Source organism: Mus caroli, chromosome 3, assembly GCF_900094665.2.
Source record: "Mus caroli chromosome 3, CAROLI_EIJ_v1.1, whole genome shotgun sequence".
In the NCBI taxonomy this organism is placed as follows: domain Eukaryota; kingdom Metazoa; phylum Chordata; class Mammalia; order Rodentia; family Muridae; genus Mus; species Mus caroli.
The window spans coordinates 68,123,525-68,140,831 of NC_034572.1; the positions used below are offsets into that span (position 1 = coordinate 68,123,525).

Consider the following 17,307-nt stretch of genomic DNA (forward strand, 5'->3'; position numbering starts at 1 on the left):
CCATCACTGGAAAGAGAGGCCCATTGGACATGCAAACTTTATATGCCCCAGTACAGGGGAACGCCAGGGCCAAAAAAATGGGAATGGATGGATAGGGTAGTAGGGGGGAGGGTATGGGGGACTTTTGGGATAGCATTGGAAATGTAATTGAGGAAAAGATGTAATAAAAAAAAGTATAGGCAAATAGGATTTTTAAAGAAATATGAATTGATATATATTATATCTAACTTGGAAAAACTCTTTTAAAAGATACCAATTACTAAATTCCTAAGAATATATAAAGTAATAAAAATATTAGACAAAACTGTGACTTTATTGTTTTATAAATGGCTAACTGAAAATAATATGTATAAATTGCTACATGACTCAAGTAAAGTTACCATTAATAAATATTTACACAGCACAAATTTTCCAGCTAGAGAAATGGATGGTATTTACATGGCTGGACTTTGTTTTCTTACTGTTACTTTTGGCTATACTGTAGATCAGATCTACCCTATTTCATCATGTGTGCATGCAAATGCTCTTCTATTCTACCACAGCCCAGCCATGTGATTAATGTTTAAAAAGTAAATAATCAGAATGGAAAGAACTTACCTAAGTTGACTCTCTGAGTCAGCCAATTCGACTCTGTAAGGCACAGCAATTCCTGGGTCTTCAAATTCTGCTCCATGAGTCTTATTAAATACACGTTACGTGATGTTAATATGTTCAATAAATTCATTATACATTAGCCAGTTAATTTTGGGTGATAAGCACAGACACACACATATTATATTTAGATATTTAGATATTTACATATATTTAGATATTTTCATTTTAACATCTTTTTATAAATTATATATATATATAGTTTATAGTTTAATATATATCAAAATATATATAATAAACTGTATATTTGTGTATGAGTATATATATATATGTATATACATATATATATATATATAATTGCTACAAATGACTCTCTAGTTATATCTTATATGTTCCCAGGGAAATGAAATTCACCTGTTTCTCCTAGAACTAATTTAATGTTTTTTGTTGATTTTTATAATTGTCACATTTGTGACTAATAATAGCAATTTATGTAACAACTGTCAATCCTAGTAGATTAGTGACTATCACTTTTCCATTTTTCTTACTGTCATGTCTCCAACTTATTCTAAGAATCAAAATTTTATTGAATGAATTGTGGAGGGGGTGGGGGGTGACTAATACCTGACACTATTTAAATGATAAATAAATCATTAATAGAAGGAATAAAAGCCGTAGTAGTTATCAATCCAGTGGCCATAGAAGAAGCAAGAGATGGGTTCTGCATTCTCATAATTTTCTGAAACAGCAATCCAAAAATTTCAGAATGTTTTGAAGAAAATGGTAATTAAACTATTAGGTAACTAGGAAGCCAAATTCCAGGACTGGATCACATCTGAGTCACTTAGTCTGAACTCTGCTTAGCTGTCTCTGATTCCATTATGTCTTCCAGTGTTGTAATGTCATTGTTTTTTAAAACTCTTACATTATAAATAATAGATTTTCCTTTAAAGAAAAATAATATTAATGATATTCCAGAAATTTCATTTTACACCTACATATATTTAAACAAAATACCATGTAACAAAACTGACCCGTTTATGAAAGTGTAAAAGGATAAAGAACTATGGAGGAAAAAGAAACATACTCAGGGAGCTAGCATAGCAGAACACTGGCAGTTCTTCCATGAGGCATGCCTCTGAAAACAGACATTAAGTTAGTGTGTACATACACTCTCTACGATAAAACACATAGTTTACCATCTACTGACAAGCTGTTATCCAAACATGAATTTCTTCTTAAATTCTGGTGGTTTTTAAAGAAATCTTAATGACAAAAACAGGAGGCCATCGTTATTACAATTTTTCTATGATAAAACATTGGAATGATCATTATATACTTACATCATCCAGTTCTACTATTGTTAGAGATGGTGGAGGTCTCTCTATATTCAATTTTTCCACTGGCATAAAAAGGGGTGGAGGTTTTACTTTGATCTCTTCATCTAGGAAATAGAATTGGAAAATAATATTAGCAAAGAACATGTCTGATAATTTTCTGTCTTGATATAATACTACCAACAGTAAATGAAAAGTTATTCATGAATCTACACAAAGAAACACTATAGATTCCTTCATCTCAAACAATACACACATTTGATTGTACTTATCTCTTACAAGAAGCTATTTAAATTAAAGCAATGTACTATAGTAAATAAAAGAAACTAGAGTTCCATAATCTGTCTCAGAATAATACATGGACCAAAACTAAAAAGCATATGTTGATTAATGCTTGGTTATATGATTTTAAACAATACGTGTTAAGAGATTTCATTAGAGCTCAACTGACCATCACTGTCAGACTCATTTCCATTCTGAGTGCACTGTGGCTCTGCAGTAGATTCATGTGGATGTGTGAATGTATTTGGTAGCATGGTACGAAGTTGTTCCTGTGGAGTTCTGTAAAACAACAAAGCTCCAATTAAAAGAGAAAATTATTTTAATTGAACATTCCCAGATAAGATGTTTTACTTACCAGGTGAGTGAAAATTCAAAATTCATGCTGAAATTTTGACTGTAATATTAATTCACAGGTTATTGTGATTAATATAATTTTAATGTGATGAAGGTTTTTAAATCAATTCCACATCACATAAGAAGTTTTTCAACTGCATACTGTGTTTTGCTTAAGATGAAGACCAATGTCATGATTCAAGTCAGTATTCTCTCAAAAGTCACATGGAATCCAAAGATCATTTCATACTGTTGACAAGGCTAATTTACAAGTCTATGTTTTATCGCACACACTTGGCACTGTATTTTGATGAGTTCTTAGGCAACCTGAAAGCATTTATCTAGACTTTCAACACATTGGTGGAGTGGTAAAATAGGGTCCCATTATAAGAATGTGAGATATTATATCTGTGGCATCTGTTACCTAATTAACATCAAGGGTGGATGCAGAGTATTTCAAATGGGAAGCCTGAATTTTGGGAATTCTGAGATTTCAAGAGTATGTACTTAATTGTGACCACAGATTTGTGAGGAGAGAGTTCATTTGTGAGTCAAATAAAAATAACTGCACAATCCCCAGAGATCATGTAAGCTCACATGGTTGCCAGTGTAAAAGACAAGGCTGATGCTGTTAATGCCAACATAAAACATAAAATTTACCCATTTTATTCTACTTTTGGTAGTAGTAGAACTAGATTAAATAATCTCTATTATGATGTTCATTAATAAGAGGAGAAGAGAGGAGAGAAACTACTAGTTTTAGGCAAAGAACACAGCAAGAGCACCCTGTCTCCACAAGCATATATTCCTAACCATGGACTTAGTTTACAGTGCCTCTTTTTTTTACTAGTAAATATACTACCTATATTTTGTAATATGTGGTACAAATCACATAAGTACAAAATATTTTGTGTTACTGAACTTTACATTTTAAAACATTCTGTGAAAGAGTAATTCCTTCTGATCAGAATTTAACTAAGTAATGTACAAGAATATTAAGTAATATGAAAGAACAAAGGGAAATTGGCATTTGGGCACCAGAAATTCTTTCCTAGTTTATATTAGTTTATTGTTCTATAAGTTCCTGTATATATGCATAAGTGCAAATAAGCTATTACCAAATAATTCATCAAGCAAAACACATTTACTTGATTATATTCATCTTTATTTTATAAGTAAAGACTTATAAAATTCTGATTGCAAGATTGAAGAGTAGGGACCCTACACAAATAATTATTCTATATTAAACACAAGAGAAATTATACCAACAAAGTATAAGCAATTTGTCTACAAATAAGTAACTAAATAATCATTTATGAAGTCATGACTTTGGTCATTCCATCCCCAACATCTCACACAAAACCATACCATATAAGCAAAGATGAAAACAATTTCTATAATAGCTATTGCTCCACATTTTCTTGTGTTTGAAATATTTCATTCAGTGTCTCTCTGCTTGTTCATGTATACATGTGTGCATGTGTGTGTGTTGTATAAACACATGTATGCATCTGTATGCTCATGCATATGCAGATGTTTGTGAGGTTGGTCACTCATGGATGATGATATTTCAACTGCCCTCCACTTGATTGTACACAGTCTCACTGGGCTTGACTTTGCCAAGCATAGGCTACCTTGTCTGTCCAATGAGTCCCAAAGATCAGCTTGGGTCTGCCTTACTGGGTTTTACTTGGGTCTGCCTTATTTGCTACTAGGCACAACATTTTTTATGTGGGTTCTAAGGATTAAATTTAGTTTCTTGTGGCTGTAACACAGACTGGTTTATTCATCCCTCATACTAAGTCTTACTGATATAAATCCATTTAAATATAAAATAAATCTGTCCAGGAGCTTATTCCTGAGAGCTGCAAGCTCCAGAAAAGTACCTACTGTTCTTATTTGCCTAATGGACATAGAATTTGTCTGCTCTCTAAACACCGATCTCTGTACCTGTAGATTAATGCAGCCATCAATCCTCATACAAAACCCTTAATATAGTAACAACAACTAAAACAAAGACTCAAAAAGGTCAAACTATAGAGAATACGTGCCTGTGAAGTGCTCATGAATAGCTACAAGATGCCCACTCTTCCCAAGGCTAAGGGAACAATATGAAGGAGAGCCAGGATTTAGTAAAAACTTGGAAGAAACAACATATGCTGAATAATACAGGATCATTACATACAAAAACACTTAACAGCTGTGGTTGTTTACAAAAGACTGCATAAGATAAAACCAACCTGTCAGTTAGGAAGGGAAATGGGAAGGGATAGGAGCACAAGAGACAGTTGAAAGTTAGTAGCTGCTTGGCAGGGGGGGTGGGGGATGAGTTGGTTTTATTGAGGGAGATGGTCTCTGGAAGGTTGACTATGCTTCAGTAGATGGCCCCACTCCCACAATCATTGGGTCATCAATAATTAAAAAGAAAACAAGAGAGATAAAAACATTTTCTTGAACAATTCCAATTTTTAAATGAAAGAGAACTACAAAATCATCAGTGGAACAGCAAAGCAGAATGATGATTAGGCTCTGATATTAGTTGAAGACAAAATATCACTCACAAAAAATAATATCTTTGAGAATGTCCCAAAGATGAAATGGGCCTTCACTCAGATTATATATATATATATATATATATATATACATATATATCATGGGCCTTGTGATCACTCTTTTCTTGCAGGATGGAGTTTCTCAAGAATTTTATTCTTCGAAATGTGCATCAAAGACCAGCATTATAGTAGCCATGTCACTTAGGAGGCACATTGGACAATAAAAAAACTGTACTTAAAGTTAGCCTACTTTGTCAAGATTGCCATTTTTCCCTCTCATCCTCTAGAAAATTAGAAGAAAAAAATGAAATGTAGACATCTCTGAGATGTAACAAATTGAGCTTATAAAATCCCAAGTTACTAAGTGTTGTTAAAATTGCCGATGAAGAAAACATGTCCTCATCGACAATGTTAGGTTCATACTGCAAAATCGAGTTTTGAAAAAAATAAAAAAAAAAAAAAAAAAAAAAGAATCTGACCATAGGTCTCCACGAGCTGAAATTGGAAATAGAAGCTATGAAGAAAACACAAACTGAGGCAATCCTGAAGATAAAAAATCCTAGGAAAGAGAACAAGAACTACAGAGGAAAAAGTCTCCAACAGAATACAATAGATGGAAAAAAGAATCTCAGGCATAAAAGATAGAACAAACCTCTGGTATCCATCTGTGCCCCAGAGCTAAGGCTATCTTACCAAACATAATCCACAGATTCATTGAAATTCCTATCAACATCCCAACACAATTCTTTACAGAAGTTGAAACAATTCACAACTTCATATGGAAAACAAAATATTTAGGCTATCTAAAACAATCCTGAACAATAAGAAGAACTTCTGGAGTTATCACCTTGACCTCAAGCTGTACTACAGAGCAATAGTAATAAAACTGCATGGTATTGGTACAAGGACAAAGAAGTTGATTAAAAAGTAGAATCAAGGATCCTGTTATAAACTAAGAGACCTAAGGGCACTTGGTTTCTAATAAAGAAGGCAAAACAAGACAATGAAAGGAGAAAGCATCTTCAACAAATGGTGCTGGTCTAACTGTATGTCTTGATGTAAAAGAATGAAAATAGGGGCAGGAGAGATGGCTCAGCAGTTAAGAATGCTGACTGCTCTCCCAAAGGTCCTGAGTTCAATTCCCAGCAACCACATGGTGGCTCACAACCATCCGTAATGAGATCTGATGCCCTTTTCTGGTATATCTAAAGACAGCTACAGTGAACTTATCTATAATAATAAATCAATCTTTTAAAAAAATGAAAATAGATTCTTATCTGTCATCCTGCATAAAATTCAGTCCAAGAAGATTAAAGACCTCAACATAAAACCAGATACACTAAATCTAATAGAACAAAAACTGGAGAATAGCTTTGAACTCATTGGTAAAACAGAAAACCTCCTGGATAGAACAACAATGGGTCAGGCTCTAAGAGCAACAATTATACGTGGTATCTTATGAAACTGGATAGTTCTATAAGGCAAAGGACACTATCAATAAGACAAAATAGCATCCTACAGATTGTAAAATCATCTTCACCAATCCTAAATCTGACAGAAAGCTAATATCCAAAATTTATAAAGAACTCAAGAAATTAGACACTAAGAATCTAAACAGCCCAATTAAAATATGGGGTACAGAGCTAAACAGAATTCTAAACATAGGAGTCTTTAATGGACAAGAAGCACTTAATGTCCATAGACATCAGGGGAATAAAAATTAGAACAACCCTGAGATTCCATCTCGCACCTATCAGTATGGCTAACATCAAAAACTCAAGTGATAGCATATGTTGATAAGGATGTGGACTAAGGGAAACATTCCTCCATTTGCTCATGCAAGTGCAAACTTATGCAATCACTTTGGAAATCAAATTGGCAGTTTCTCAGAAAACTTGAAATAGTTTTATGGCAAAACCTAGTTATACCACTCCTGAGTATATACCCAAAAGATGTTTGACCACCCCTCAAATGCACTTGCTAAATGATGTTCATAGTAGCTTTATTAGTAATAGTCAGAAACTGCAAACAACATAGATATCCCTTATCTGAAGAATGGATAAAGAAAATGTGGTACATCTACACAATGGAATACTATTCAGCTACTAAAAAACAAAGATGTAAATTTTGCTGAGAAATGGATGGAATTTGAGAATCATCCCTAGTGAGGTAACTCAGCTCCAGAGAGAGGCGTATTGAGTATAGTAGCTTATATGTGGACTTTTGTCAAAAAGTGCAGAACAATCATGCTATAATCCACAGACCCAAAGATACCAGAAATAAAGAGGTCCCAAGTCAGGATTAATGAACTGTACTCAGAAGGGGAAACTAAATTGTCATCAGAGATGGATGATGAGAGGGAACTAGGTAGGAGAGGTGAGAAGGGAAACCGAGATGATGATATGAGGTGGGTGGAGAGAGGAATTGGCATAAGGATGAAAATCTGCTGTGGCCATCTCTGTTGACTAGCTGGAGGTCTGGGGCAGGACAGGGTACTGGGATTTCATAGAGGTGACCCTAGCTTAGATTCCTATCAGAGGGGGAAATAGAGACTGAGCACCCTTTAGTCACCTAAAGTCACCCCCTTTACTGAGGTACAACTTCAAAACGAGGAGGGGGACAACAATCTGTACTGGCTATTTTTGTGTCAACTTGACTCAGCTGGAGTTATCACAGAGAAAGGAGCTTCAGTTGAGGAAATGCCTCCATGAGATCCAACTGTAATGCATTTTCTCAATTAGTGATCAAGGGGGAAAGGCCCCTTGTGGGTGGGACCATCCCTGGGCTGGTAGTCTTGGGTTCTATAAGAGGGTAGGCTGAGCAAGCCAGGGGAGGCAAGCCAGTGAAGAACATCCCTCCATGGCTTCTGCATCAGCTCCTGCTTTCTGACATGCTTGAGTTCCAGTCCTGACTTCCTTTGGTGATGAACAGCAGTATGGAAGTGTAAGGCGAATAAACCCTTTCCTCCCCAACTTGCTTCTTGGTCATGATGTTTGTGCAGGAATAGGAACCCTGACTAAGACACAATACATCCACAAAACCTGCAACCCAAAATTTTTCTTGCCTCCAAAATGTGCACAGAGAAAGATGGAACAGTGACTGAGGAAACAACGAACCAATGACTGCCCCTACTTCAGAGCCATGCCATGTGAGAGAGCCATTAACACTGTTAATGATAATCTACTATGCTTGCAGACAGGAAGCTAGCATAACTGTTTCTGGAGACTCTCCAGCAAACAGCAGATGGAGGCAGATGCTGAGACCCCGTAGCCAATTATCAGGCAGAGCTTGGGAGTCTTGTGGAAGGATGAAAAATAGAAGTGAGCAACTCCAAGGGATTAAGGATATCACAAGTAGATCCACAGAGTCAACAAAGTTGGAACCAATGGGGGCTCTCAAAGCCTGGTTGCTTCAACCAGGAAGCATGCAGTAGTTGAAACTAGACACTCTACACATTTGTAGCAGATGTGCAACTTTGTCTTCATATGGGTCCCCTAATAACTGGACCAGTGGCTGTCTCTGTTTCTGTTCCCTGCCACTGGATTGCCTTTCCCCCTACTTGAACTGCTGGTTAGGCCTAAGTGGGAGAGGATGTGCCTTGACCTGCTGGGACCAGATGTGCAGGGTAAGGTGGTACCCAAGCCGGGATCCCCTTCTCAGAAGAGAATGGGAGGAAGTGATGGTGGGGAGATAAGAGTAGCTGTGGAGAGAGAAGGAAGGGGGCTGTGATTGAGATGTAAAGTGAATTATAAAAATAAACATAAACAATTTTAAAAATAAAAATGAACTGATTAGAATTAATTTAAGTATAAAATTAAAGATCTAATTAATTTTAAATTAATTTAATTCTAAAAATATTTTAATTTAATACATTTGTGAAATAAAGCCTCAAATATCTATACTATCTATCTACAGCAAAGCCATTTTAAAGTAAATCTTTGTTTATTGAATACCTTTGTTATTACTCTTAAATTCCACACTTAATTTTTGTCTTTCCCCAGGAACACATCATTTTATATTTCTCAAGATTAAAATATATATGTGTGTATAAATATAAGTAATTAAAAATGTTGCTAATATAGTGAAAGCTTCTTAGGAATTTAAAATTGCTTTAAAATTAGTCATACAAATGTGAAATATACTTACAAAAAACTTATTGACAAAATGAAATAAAAATAATTTCTATTTCCTAAGAAATAGTAATATTAAAATTCTACTGAATACCTTCTGTACTTTTTAAGCCATAATTTTTCCATATATGACAGGCTGTCTTCTGTGAATTCGATATTAATTGGTTCAGTCCAAATTTTCAAATTAGTTTGTACTTCACATTCTTCCACAGAGTCTACAAAAATAAACACTGCACATAATTAATGTAGCCATGCCCCTGAACACTCATATCTTCTCGTTAGATAAAGAAAAGTGCCAGTTGTTTATGGAGAATAGCTCTTTGGCATTTATCCCTGTAAATGCAATTTTTATCATGTTAAGATATGTGATATTAATATAATACCAAGTCTACTATGTAAATAATTCTAAAGGTTTTTAAACTTTGGTTTTAATAAATGATTCTGTAGAAAATTTCTTCAGAATCTCTGGAAATAAAATGATTTTTATGAGTCAAAAGCTTTCCAAATGCAACATTATCTTAAATGAGAAAGATAAATACAAACAGAGTGCTTGTAATTTCCATACATTCAGCACATGCATACACATAAGAGGTGTATATTATAGCCATTCCTAATAATATTTACATGTTATAGGGAGTAGAAAATAATTGATAATGAATTTTTCTCATTCATAATGAGAACATTAACCCCCATGAACTTTTGCCTTTGATGTCACTTCCTCCCAAATGCTATTATTTCTGAAGCACCACAAACTAAAAAAAATACTACTCAGAGATATTTGAAAGTGATCAAGCTTTGGGCTAAAGGAAACTTATGAACCCAGGAGTGGTAGCCACTCTCACCTTCAGATACTGCCCTGTATCTAGCTTGCAAACACCACCAGAATAAAGTGCTCCAAGAAAAGTGGGAAAAGGAGGTGGTAAAGCTTAAAAACATATTTTTAAGGTATTCAAACACCAAGCAGGTCCTAACCTCATACTGCAGACGTTAATGACTAGCATTCAGCAACAGCCAAATGCCAGCAGCTAAATAACCCAATGGAGGAACTGAGTTCCCATCTGCCCAAGAGTATTGTAGTATTGAGGAAAAGGGGTAGCAGAAATTTGGAGAGTAATAACCATTATCTGTTACATAAAAGAAGAGAAAGAGTTAAGGTTCTAAGTGTGAATTGTGACTATGCCCGTGATGGAAGGGGCAGAAGGTGTGCTGAAGCTTAGAGAATTTGAGCAGAAAAGCTAAGAGGTAGAGGAAGGAAGGGGGACTTAGGTTGTTTTTGCTTTTTCTGAGAGAATACTGTACTTGACTCTAATATCTGGATAAAGATGAGAAGAGTACAGGACTAAAACAAGCAACCTGGGTTTCACTTTTCTCCATTCACCGATGGCACAACCTCAGAAAATAAAGCTGAGACCTGGTCCTTGTGTATAGAAGGAGGTGTTGTTTTCCCAATTACCTTGTATAAATAGATAGTCTTTGAAGCCTTCAAAACTCCACAAAATACGACAGCTAAGGCCATTTCATTATTGAGAATCGTTTGACTAGAGACATGTCAGCTTCTGACAACACCCCATTCTTGGATCAGAGAAAATTTGAGCATCTTTACCTCCAGGCAAGGTTGTTTTCATGGCAAGACAGCCACTGAGCAGAAATTGCCCATTTCATCTACAGACAATACTGTCATCCACCACAACCACCCCCCCACACACACACAAAAGACGCATTGTACAGAATAATCAACTACTTACTTTGCCGAGACAAGGTCAGCAGCCCTTCAAATTTGTTTTATAGGTCTGTCAGATGATCATGGGCCAAAAGGCTAAATGACTGATGCTCCAAAAATTTGAGGATGGAGGTACCGTACAGGTAGTCAGCTATCTCTACAAATGGTTAACTTGAAAATCTATGCTTTGTGCTCCCTATATTTTCAAGTACTATTTAGTCAGTCTAGGGTTCCTGATGGGGTTGAAAACTAGTTTTAATCTCATAATCAAACCCAAGTTACTTTAACATAGAGTTTATAGAGTAGATGACATGGTTTTCAAATGATGTTATAGGCTAAAATTCTAAACATAATAAGGGATAGAATCATAATTTTTCAGTTAGGAAATATGTTAATTGACAACTTTATAGACTAGATGTCATTTCTACCTCATACTTGTTATGGTTTTGTTCAATTATATGTGGGAGAAGAGTTGTTTGGACAGAAAAGGTGAGCTGTAGAGGGGGATGTGGCTTCCCTAATTGGTTCTTGATTGTGTCAGTAAGAAAAGCAAAAGCCAATTGATGGGCGAAAGGGAAAAAGTGGGATTTCTGGTTCCCAGGAGAAGAGAAAGGACACAGGAAAAGCAGAATTCAGACCAGGCTTTGGATGAGGAGAAAACTACAGGTATATAGGTCTTGGGGCACCTGGAGTTTGTAGTCTATGAGATCAGGGGCTAAGGAGGTTGGACAGATCTGGCTGATAGGATTATGACAGAAAATTCTTCACCCAGCCATTTAGTTATCTGGCTAGTTTTAAAATAATAAAACTGTCTAGTGTTTTCTATCTGCAGCGCTGAAATGGGCAGGTGAAGAAAGAGGGCAGCTGAGGCAGATGTTGGCAGTTTGGCAAAGCTAGCCTTGAGGGGCTGGGAGAGGATCATAGTCCCAGGAAAAGCAGCCAGATGACACTTGATAGAGTTGAGTGAGATCTGCGGCAGCTGATCTCAGAGCCTAGCCTGGAGCGCAGGCAGAATTCCCGAGGAAAAAAAAATTTTTTTTAATTACACGCAACATTCATGTGTTTATGAAAGTTTTAGATAACTGATCCTAATAACAAACATCTAACGGCTAGGAGAAGAATCTTCAGTATACATTCAGCAAGAAACTTTGCTCATCGGTTGAAGGACATGCACACGCACGAGCTATGGCTTACAGACAGAAAGACCTCAGGAGCTATCAACAGGGCTTTGTTTACCATATTGCTTCTGGCTCAGCAACCTTCCCTTCTGAGAATTTGGGTGAGATTCTCTACCACTCATTCTTTTGAGAGCATGTTCATTTTTTTTTAACACACAGCACAAAGTCCTAAAGTAAATGGGTGCCTAAAGAATCCGAGGAACACTCAGGAGAGCAGAGTAGAGGAAACGAAGTGAGAATGTCAGCAGAGAGGTCAGAGAGAGAAGAACTTCAGCTCATATAATAGCCTCTGGACAGCAAAAGCTCCTAACAGTCACATCGAAGAAAAGAAGTCTCTGGATGACTAAAATGAATTAAGGAAGAAATCAATGATAAAAATTTCTGGAGAACTGGGAAATTGAAAGCACAATGCTCTGCTAAATGGCCATGGAACACAAGGATGCTTAATGTAATTTATAATAAACGGGGCATATATTAAGCATAGTAACTATCTCCATTATTTAAGCAAACTCTTAAGTGCCTGAAAATATTAAGTGTTGGTGATAATGGAATCAACAGAAATTCTTATACACTTCAGATGAAGTATAAAATGTTGCAGGTGGAGTATAAAATGTTGAAAATACTTTTCTTAATAATTCATTTTTATCTATTTTAGTTGAGGACATATATTCCTGACAAACCAGCTAGTTTGTTCTCAAGTAATGACATCTTTGGAACTGTTTATAGGGCATATTTCAAGAACTATGTGCAAAACATGTATAGTAGTATCATTTGACATGCTCAAAATGAGAAATACATTAATGAAAAAAATCAGCATTTAAACTGAGATAGTGGCACATTCACAGAATAAAAGATTAGCAAACATTGAAAGCGGGTAAATTAAAACCATACACATTTTCATGCATGAATCTCAGATAAATAATACTAGGTCATATTAGATACAAAAGAATATACATAACATAACTACACACACATGAAATACTTACACAATAAGACAATATATTTTGAATAAACTTCAGGGAAACCAAGGGACTTAAAAAAGATAGAACACAGTTAGTGAGACGCAGGAGGAGCTAGGGAAAACAGAGCCATCATATGAAATGGGAGAATCGCAGATGCTTACTAGTTTTTCCCCCATGAGCTGTATGAAATTCATAATGCTTCTGTTAGACCCATTTCAATATAGAATATAAAAGCTATTATGGAATTAAAATATTTACAACCACATATCATATTAGTAATAAAATGTTTAATTTTCTATAGTCAATCAAAATTAAATATGTCAATTACTGTCCTTATTATGACTATGTCTACACAGGAGTTTCATTGTAAGGAAGAATGAGAATAAGGGCTAAAATCAATCACTCCACACAAAACATTGAAACTTTCGTTTCCAAACATCCATCTGATTATCATAGCATCTTTCCCCAAATACCCAGTCTAAATGCACCCTAATCTTTGCTAATGAACATCACAGCAGAACTGAAAATGAAAATAACACAGAAAATAAAAACATTTTCTCTTTTCAAAGTTCCCAGTTAAATATATTTTCTTCTTCAAACTCTGTAAAGCCATATAATTCCTTTCTTCCCTGGGATTCCAATTCCTCTATGAAAACAATATTAGACAGAAGACATCTGCCACATGTCACCATTTATCTGTGGGTTTTAATCAGTCTCATCTTTGTGGTGTAGAAATGGCAGAATTACTTCTGTAACTGTGCTCTAACAAAGCCAGAGAAGTGACCCTTCCCTCACTTTAGTGATGACAAGCTTTAAAACATCAGAGAGTAGTTTGTTCTTCCTGTTATAGTGGAAACGTGACAGGAGTTTCATAGATCATAACAGCAGCCTGAAGGAAAAATACTCAAACTCGTGAGATATTTTCCCCTAACGAGGATCATGTTGTACCTTGTGTCAATTGTTGTAAGGAAATATTAAGATAGGGATTTCGAGAAAATGTGGCACATGGTAAGAGAAATTAAATCTATGGATATAGCTGCACTTATCTCATGAGTTTGGGACATGGGATATAGCACAATTATTTTCTGAGGGTAGTATGGTAATAAATAAGGATTACATAGGACATACACTATAGGCAGAATAAACAAATCTGTATCTGAAATATGTATTTTACCATGAGGATAAATCACTGTGGCTTTCATGATAATTTTTTTTTTTTACTATAACCATTCTATGTATCAACCCATTACCCTAATGACATCCATCTAATGGCCAATCACTGGCCATTGGTAGGTAGAAGGAAACCAAGGTATTGCAGTCTTCACAATGCTACAAAGCCAGAGAGATAATGTAATTAAATGGTGAAGGAACATCCTAGCCCTGACTTCCTTCAATGCTAAACAGTAAAGTGTAAGAAAAATAAACTCTTTCCACTCCAACTAACTTTCGGTCACAGTGTTTCATGGAAGCAATAGTAACCATAAACCTTCCTCGATGTGAGCAGAACTCATACAGCTCATAGGAGAAAAACATAAATAGTACCTCTATTTCTTATTATATCTAGGGACAGAAAAAGAGAATTTACTGAGTCAAGGATTACCCCATGAGAGCTAGTAGTTTAAATGTGATATGTTTTTCTATTACTGAATTTGTGTTCATGAGTATAAGGTTTTATTGCAGCACATTAACTCATTCATTCATGTGTTGTCTCTGACATTTTTCATTCTCTATTCAGAAGACTGGCTACATGAAGCTGCTTACAGTAAATGTTTATCAAGTTCTGTAGTAGATAGAGAGTGTCTTTTCACTTGTAAATGCTGTGGTACGTTCTCTGTTAAAAATATAGCATTTCAAAGCAAATGTGGTTAGTTGGATAAACTTTATGATGGTCTGAATCATCTTTGAACACTATATTTTTCACTGAATGAGGATTGATGACAACATTTTCATAATTCCCCAAAACAGTTATTTTAGGCATTTCATTGTAGCATATAAACGATTACTTATGTACTAACTTATGGATTTTTATACCACCTCTAAGACTTGCAGTGTAAGATACTTTCAATATTTATGTCTAAGGAAATAAGTCAATATTGGATCCATATTTCCAATGCACCCAATAGGAGAAAGAATTAAAGCAAGGCTTGATCTTTCACTCTATGTGCAATAATCCATTACAAACTCAAAGTTAAAATTTAACAATATTCCTGATGTTCTGAGCATTGCCTTTTGTTTCATTGCATATCCTGATTAAGTTCTGCTAATATCCAGGCTGTTTTAGGGTTACTGTTTCATTGCTGCAAAGAAACACCATGACTAAAAGTGAGTTGTAGTGGAGAGAGTTAATTTCAGTTATACTTTACTGTATATCATTGAAGGAAGTCAGGGAAAGAACACAAACAGGAAAGAAACCTGGAAATCTGAACTGATAAAAAGGTCCTGAAAGAATATTGCTGAGGTCTTTGTTCCTTGTGACTTTCTCAACCTCCTTTTTTACGTTTTATTTATTTATTTATTTATTTATTTATTTATTTATTTATTTTTATTATTAGATATTTTCTTCTTATAGGACCATCTTAAAGATAGCCCCATTCACAATGGACTGGACCTTCCTATATCAATCACTAATTTAATAAACACCCTGTACATTGCCTTACAGGCCAATCTAATGTAGGCATTTGCTCAACTGAGTTTTTTTTTCCTCTCAAAAAATTTAAAGTTGTATCAAGCTGACACAAAAACTAGCCATCACAGTTTATATGGGTATATCATAAAGAAACCCATTATTTTATATTTGAACCAAAAACTGAGACTAAAATCTTGAAGAGAAACAGCTTTTATAAATGCAAAAGAAAAATATTTCAAGCACAGTTCTATTCTCCTATGAGGTTCATTGTGGTCATAGGTTCCACCTTCAATTTATGGTTTAAGGTTTATATGCAAACATTTGTTCCTCCATCCTTCCTATTTATGGTGCTATTTTGGAGGCAGTACATTTTGGGAGATTGAGGCCTCACCATAAGAAGTATTTCTCAGGGAGGCATGCTGTGTAGTTTATACTAGCACCTACTTCCAGTGTTGGTCTCATGCCTGCTTTACAGTGATGTAAGAAATGAGGAGTCCAGCCATCTGCTCCTGCTGCTTTGGAGCCACCTGCTGCTGTATTTCTCCTACCTTGATGGGTTCTATTGTCTCCAACTGTGAGCCAAAATAAATTCCCTTTTAGGTTGCTTTGTTGGAGATTTGTCCACACTGAAAAGAAACTTACTGATCTAAGGCATACAAAGTGTCCTTTGCTTACCTGCCCCATAGATTCTGCCAACCTGATACATTGCAACAGTAGATCTCAAATAAAATAGTTTTCTAACCACTGTTTCCTTGTAGGAAAAGAAAAGTTTAGACTTCAATGTTCCATTCATCCCATGATCTGAATTTACATAAGAAAACAAGGTAAATATCCCCCCATGACCAACTTCATGCATGAAAAATATTACAGGACTCACCACTGAGTGCCTGGTGTGTACATCAAGCTCCCTTGCAAAGCTCTAGCAAATTGCTCTTTATTGTTTTAAGCATTGCATTTGTACTGTCAGGAGTGGAAAGAAATGAAGACACCTCTATCATGTTCAATGATGTGAGCAGTGTCCATACCTGGTTTTTTTGCATTCTCTTCCTCCTCCTTGTTTTCCTCCTGATGCCCAGCTCGCCACTGTGTCAAGGCTTCTCGGAAGGACTGGGCAGATGCTTCTTCATCAAAAGGCATTTCCCACATGACCTTGCACCTTGGGTTTTCACCTTCTCCTCCTTCTGAGGCTGTAGCTCCTACCTAGCCAGTTAAAATGTAACAAAGACTTGCTTGTTAAATTTCCTGCATCTTATAAGGACATGAAAATAAAAAGGATGCATTTAACTCAGAAGAATATGTTCTTATGTAGCAGACATTTAAATGCTTTGTTGTTTTCCTTAAAACTTTATTAGCAGTTATAAATGGTCAGCTCAGATGTTAACACTGGAAAAGCCTTTAAATCTGATAACTTCATTTTATCCTTGCTCATCCCTTCTACAGATGTTCTGGTTATGTACATAGTATCCGTCCTTTCTCATTGACCAATCCTCTGCTACTTGCAACCTTTTCACATTACAGCAGTTGTCTGATAGGACATAGCTTCTCATTCTCTATGTAGCCAAGACTTGTCTCAAACTTGAGATGTATCTACATTGA

General features: G+C 35.6%; 1 protein-coding gene across 11 annotated transcripts in view; it reads right to left on the reverse strand.

Moving 5' to 3' along the window:
• Zbbx (zinc finger B-box domain containing) overlaps positions 1-17,307 on the reverse strand; it is a 110,229-nt gene that overhangs the window by 38,267 nt on the left and 54,655 nt on the right. For 8 of the 11 annotated variants that reach the window (XM_021157881.1, XM_021157883.1, XM_021157875.1 and 5 more), the window contains 5 exons: positions 16,737-16,911; positions 9,320-9,455; positions 2,380-2,489; positions 1,935-2,035; positions 598-677 (listed from right to left, as the gene is read on the reverse strand). In XM_021157881.1, coding sequence (XP_021013540.1) covers positions 598-677; positions 1,935-2,035; positions 2,380-2,489; positions 9,320-9,455; positions 16,737-16,911 — 602 coding nt within the window. The remainder of the gene's footprint in view (positions 1-597; positions 678-1,934; positions 2,036-2,379; positions 2,490-9,319; positions 9,456-16,736; positions 16,912-17,307) is intronic. The other 3 variants (XM_021157882.1, XM_021157879.1, XM_021157885.1) reach the window with 1 other exon arrangement.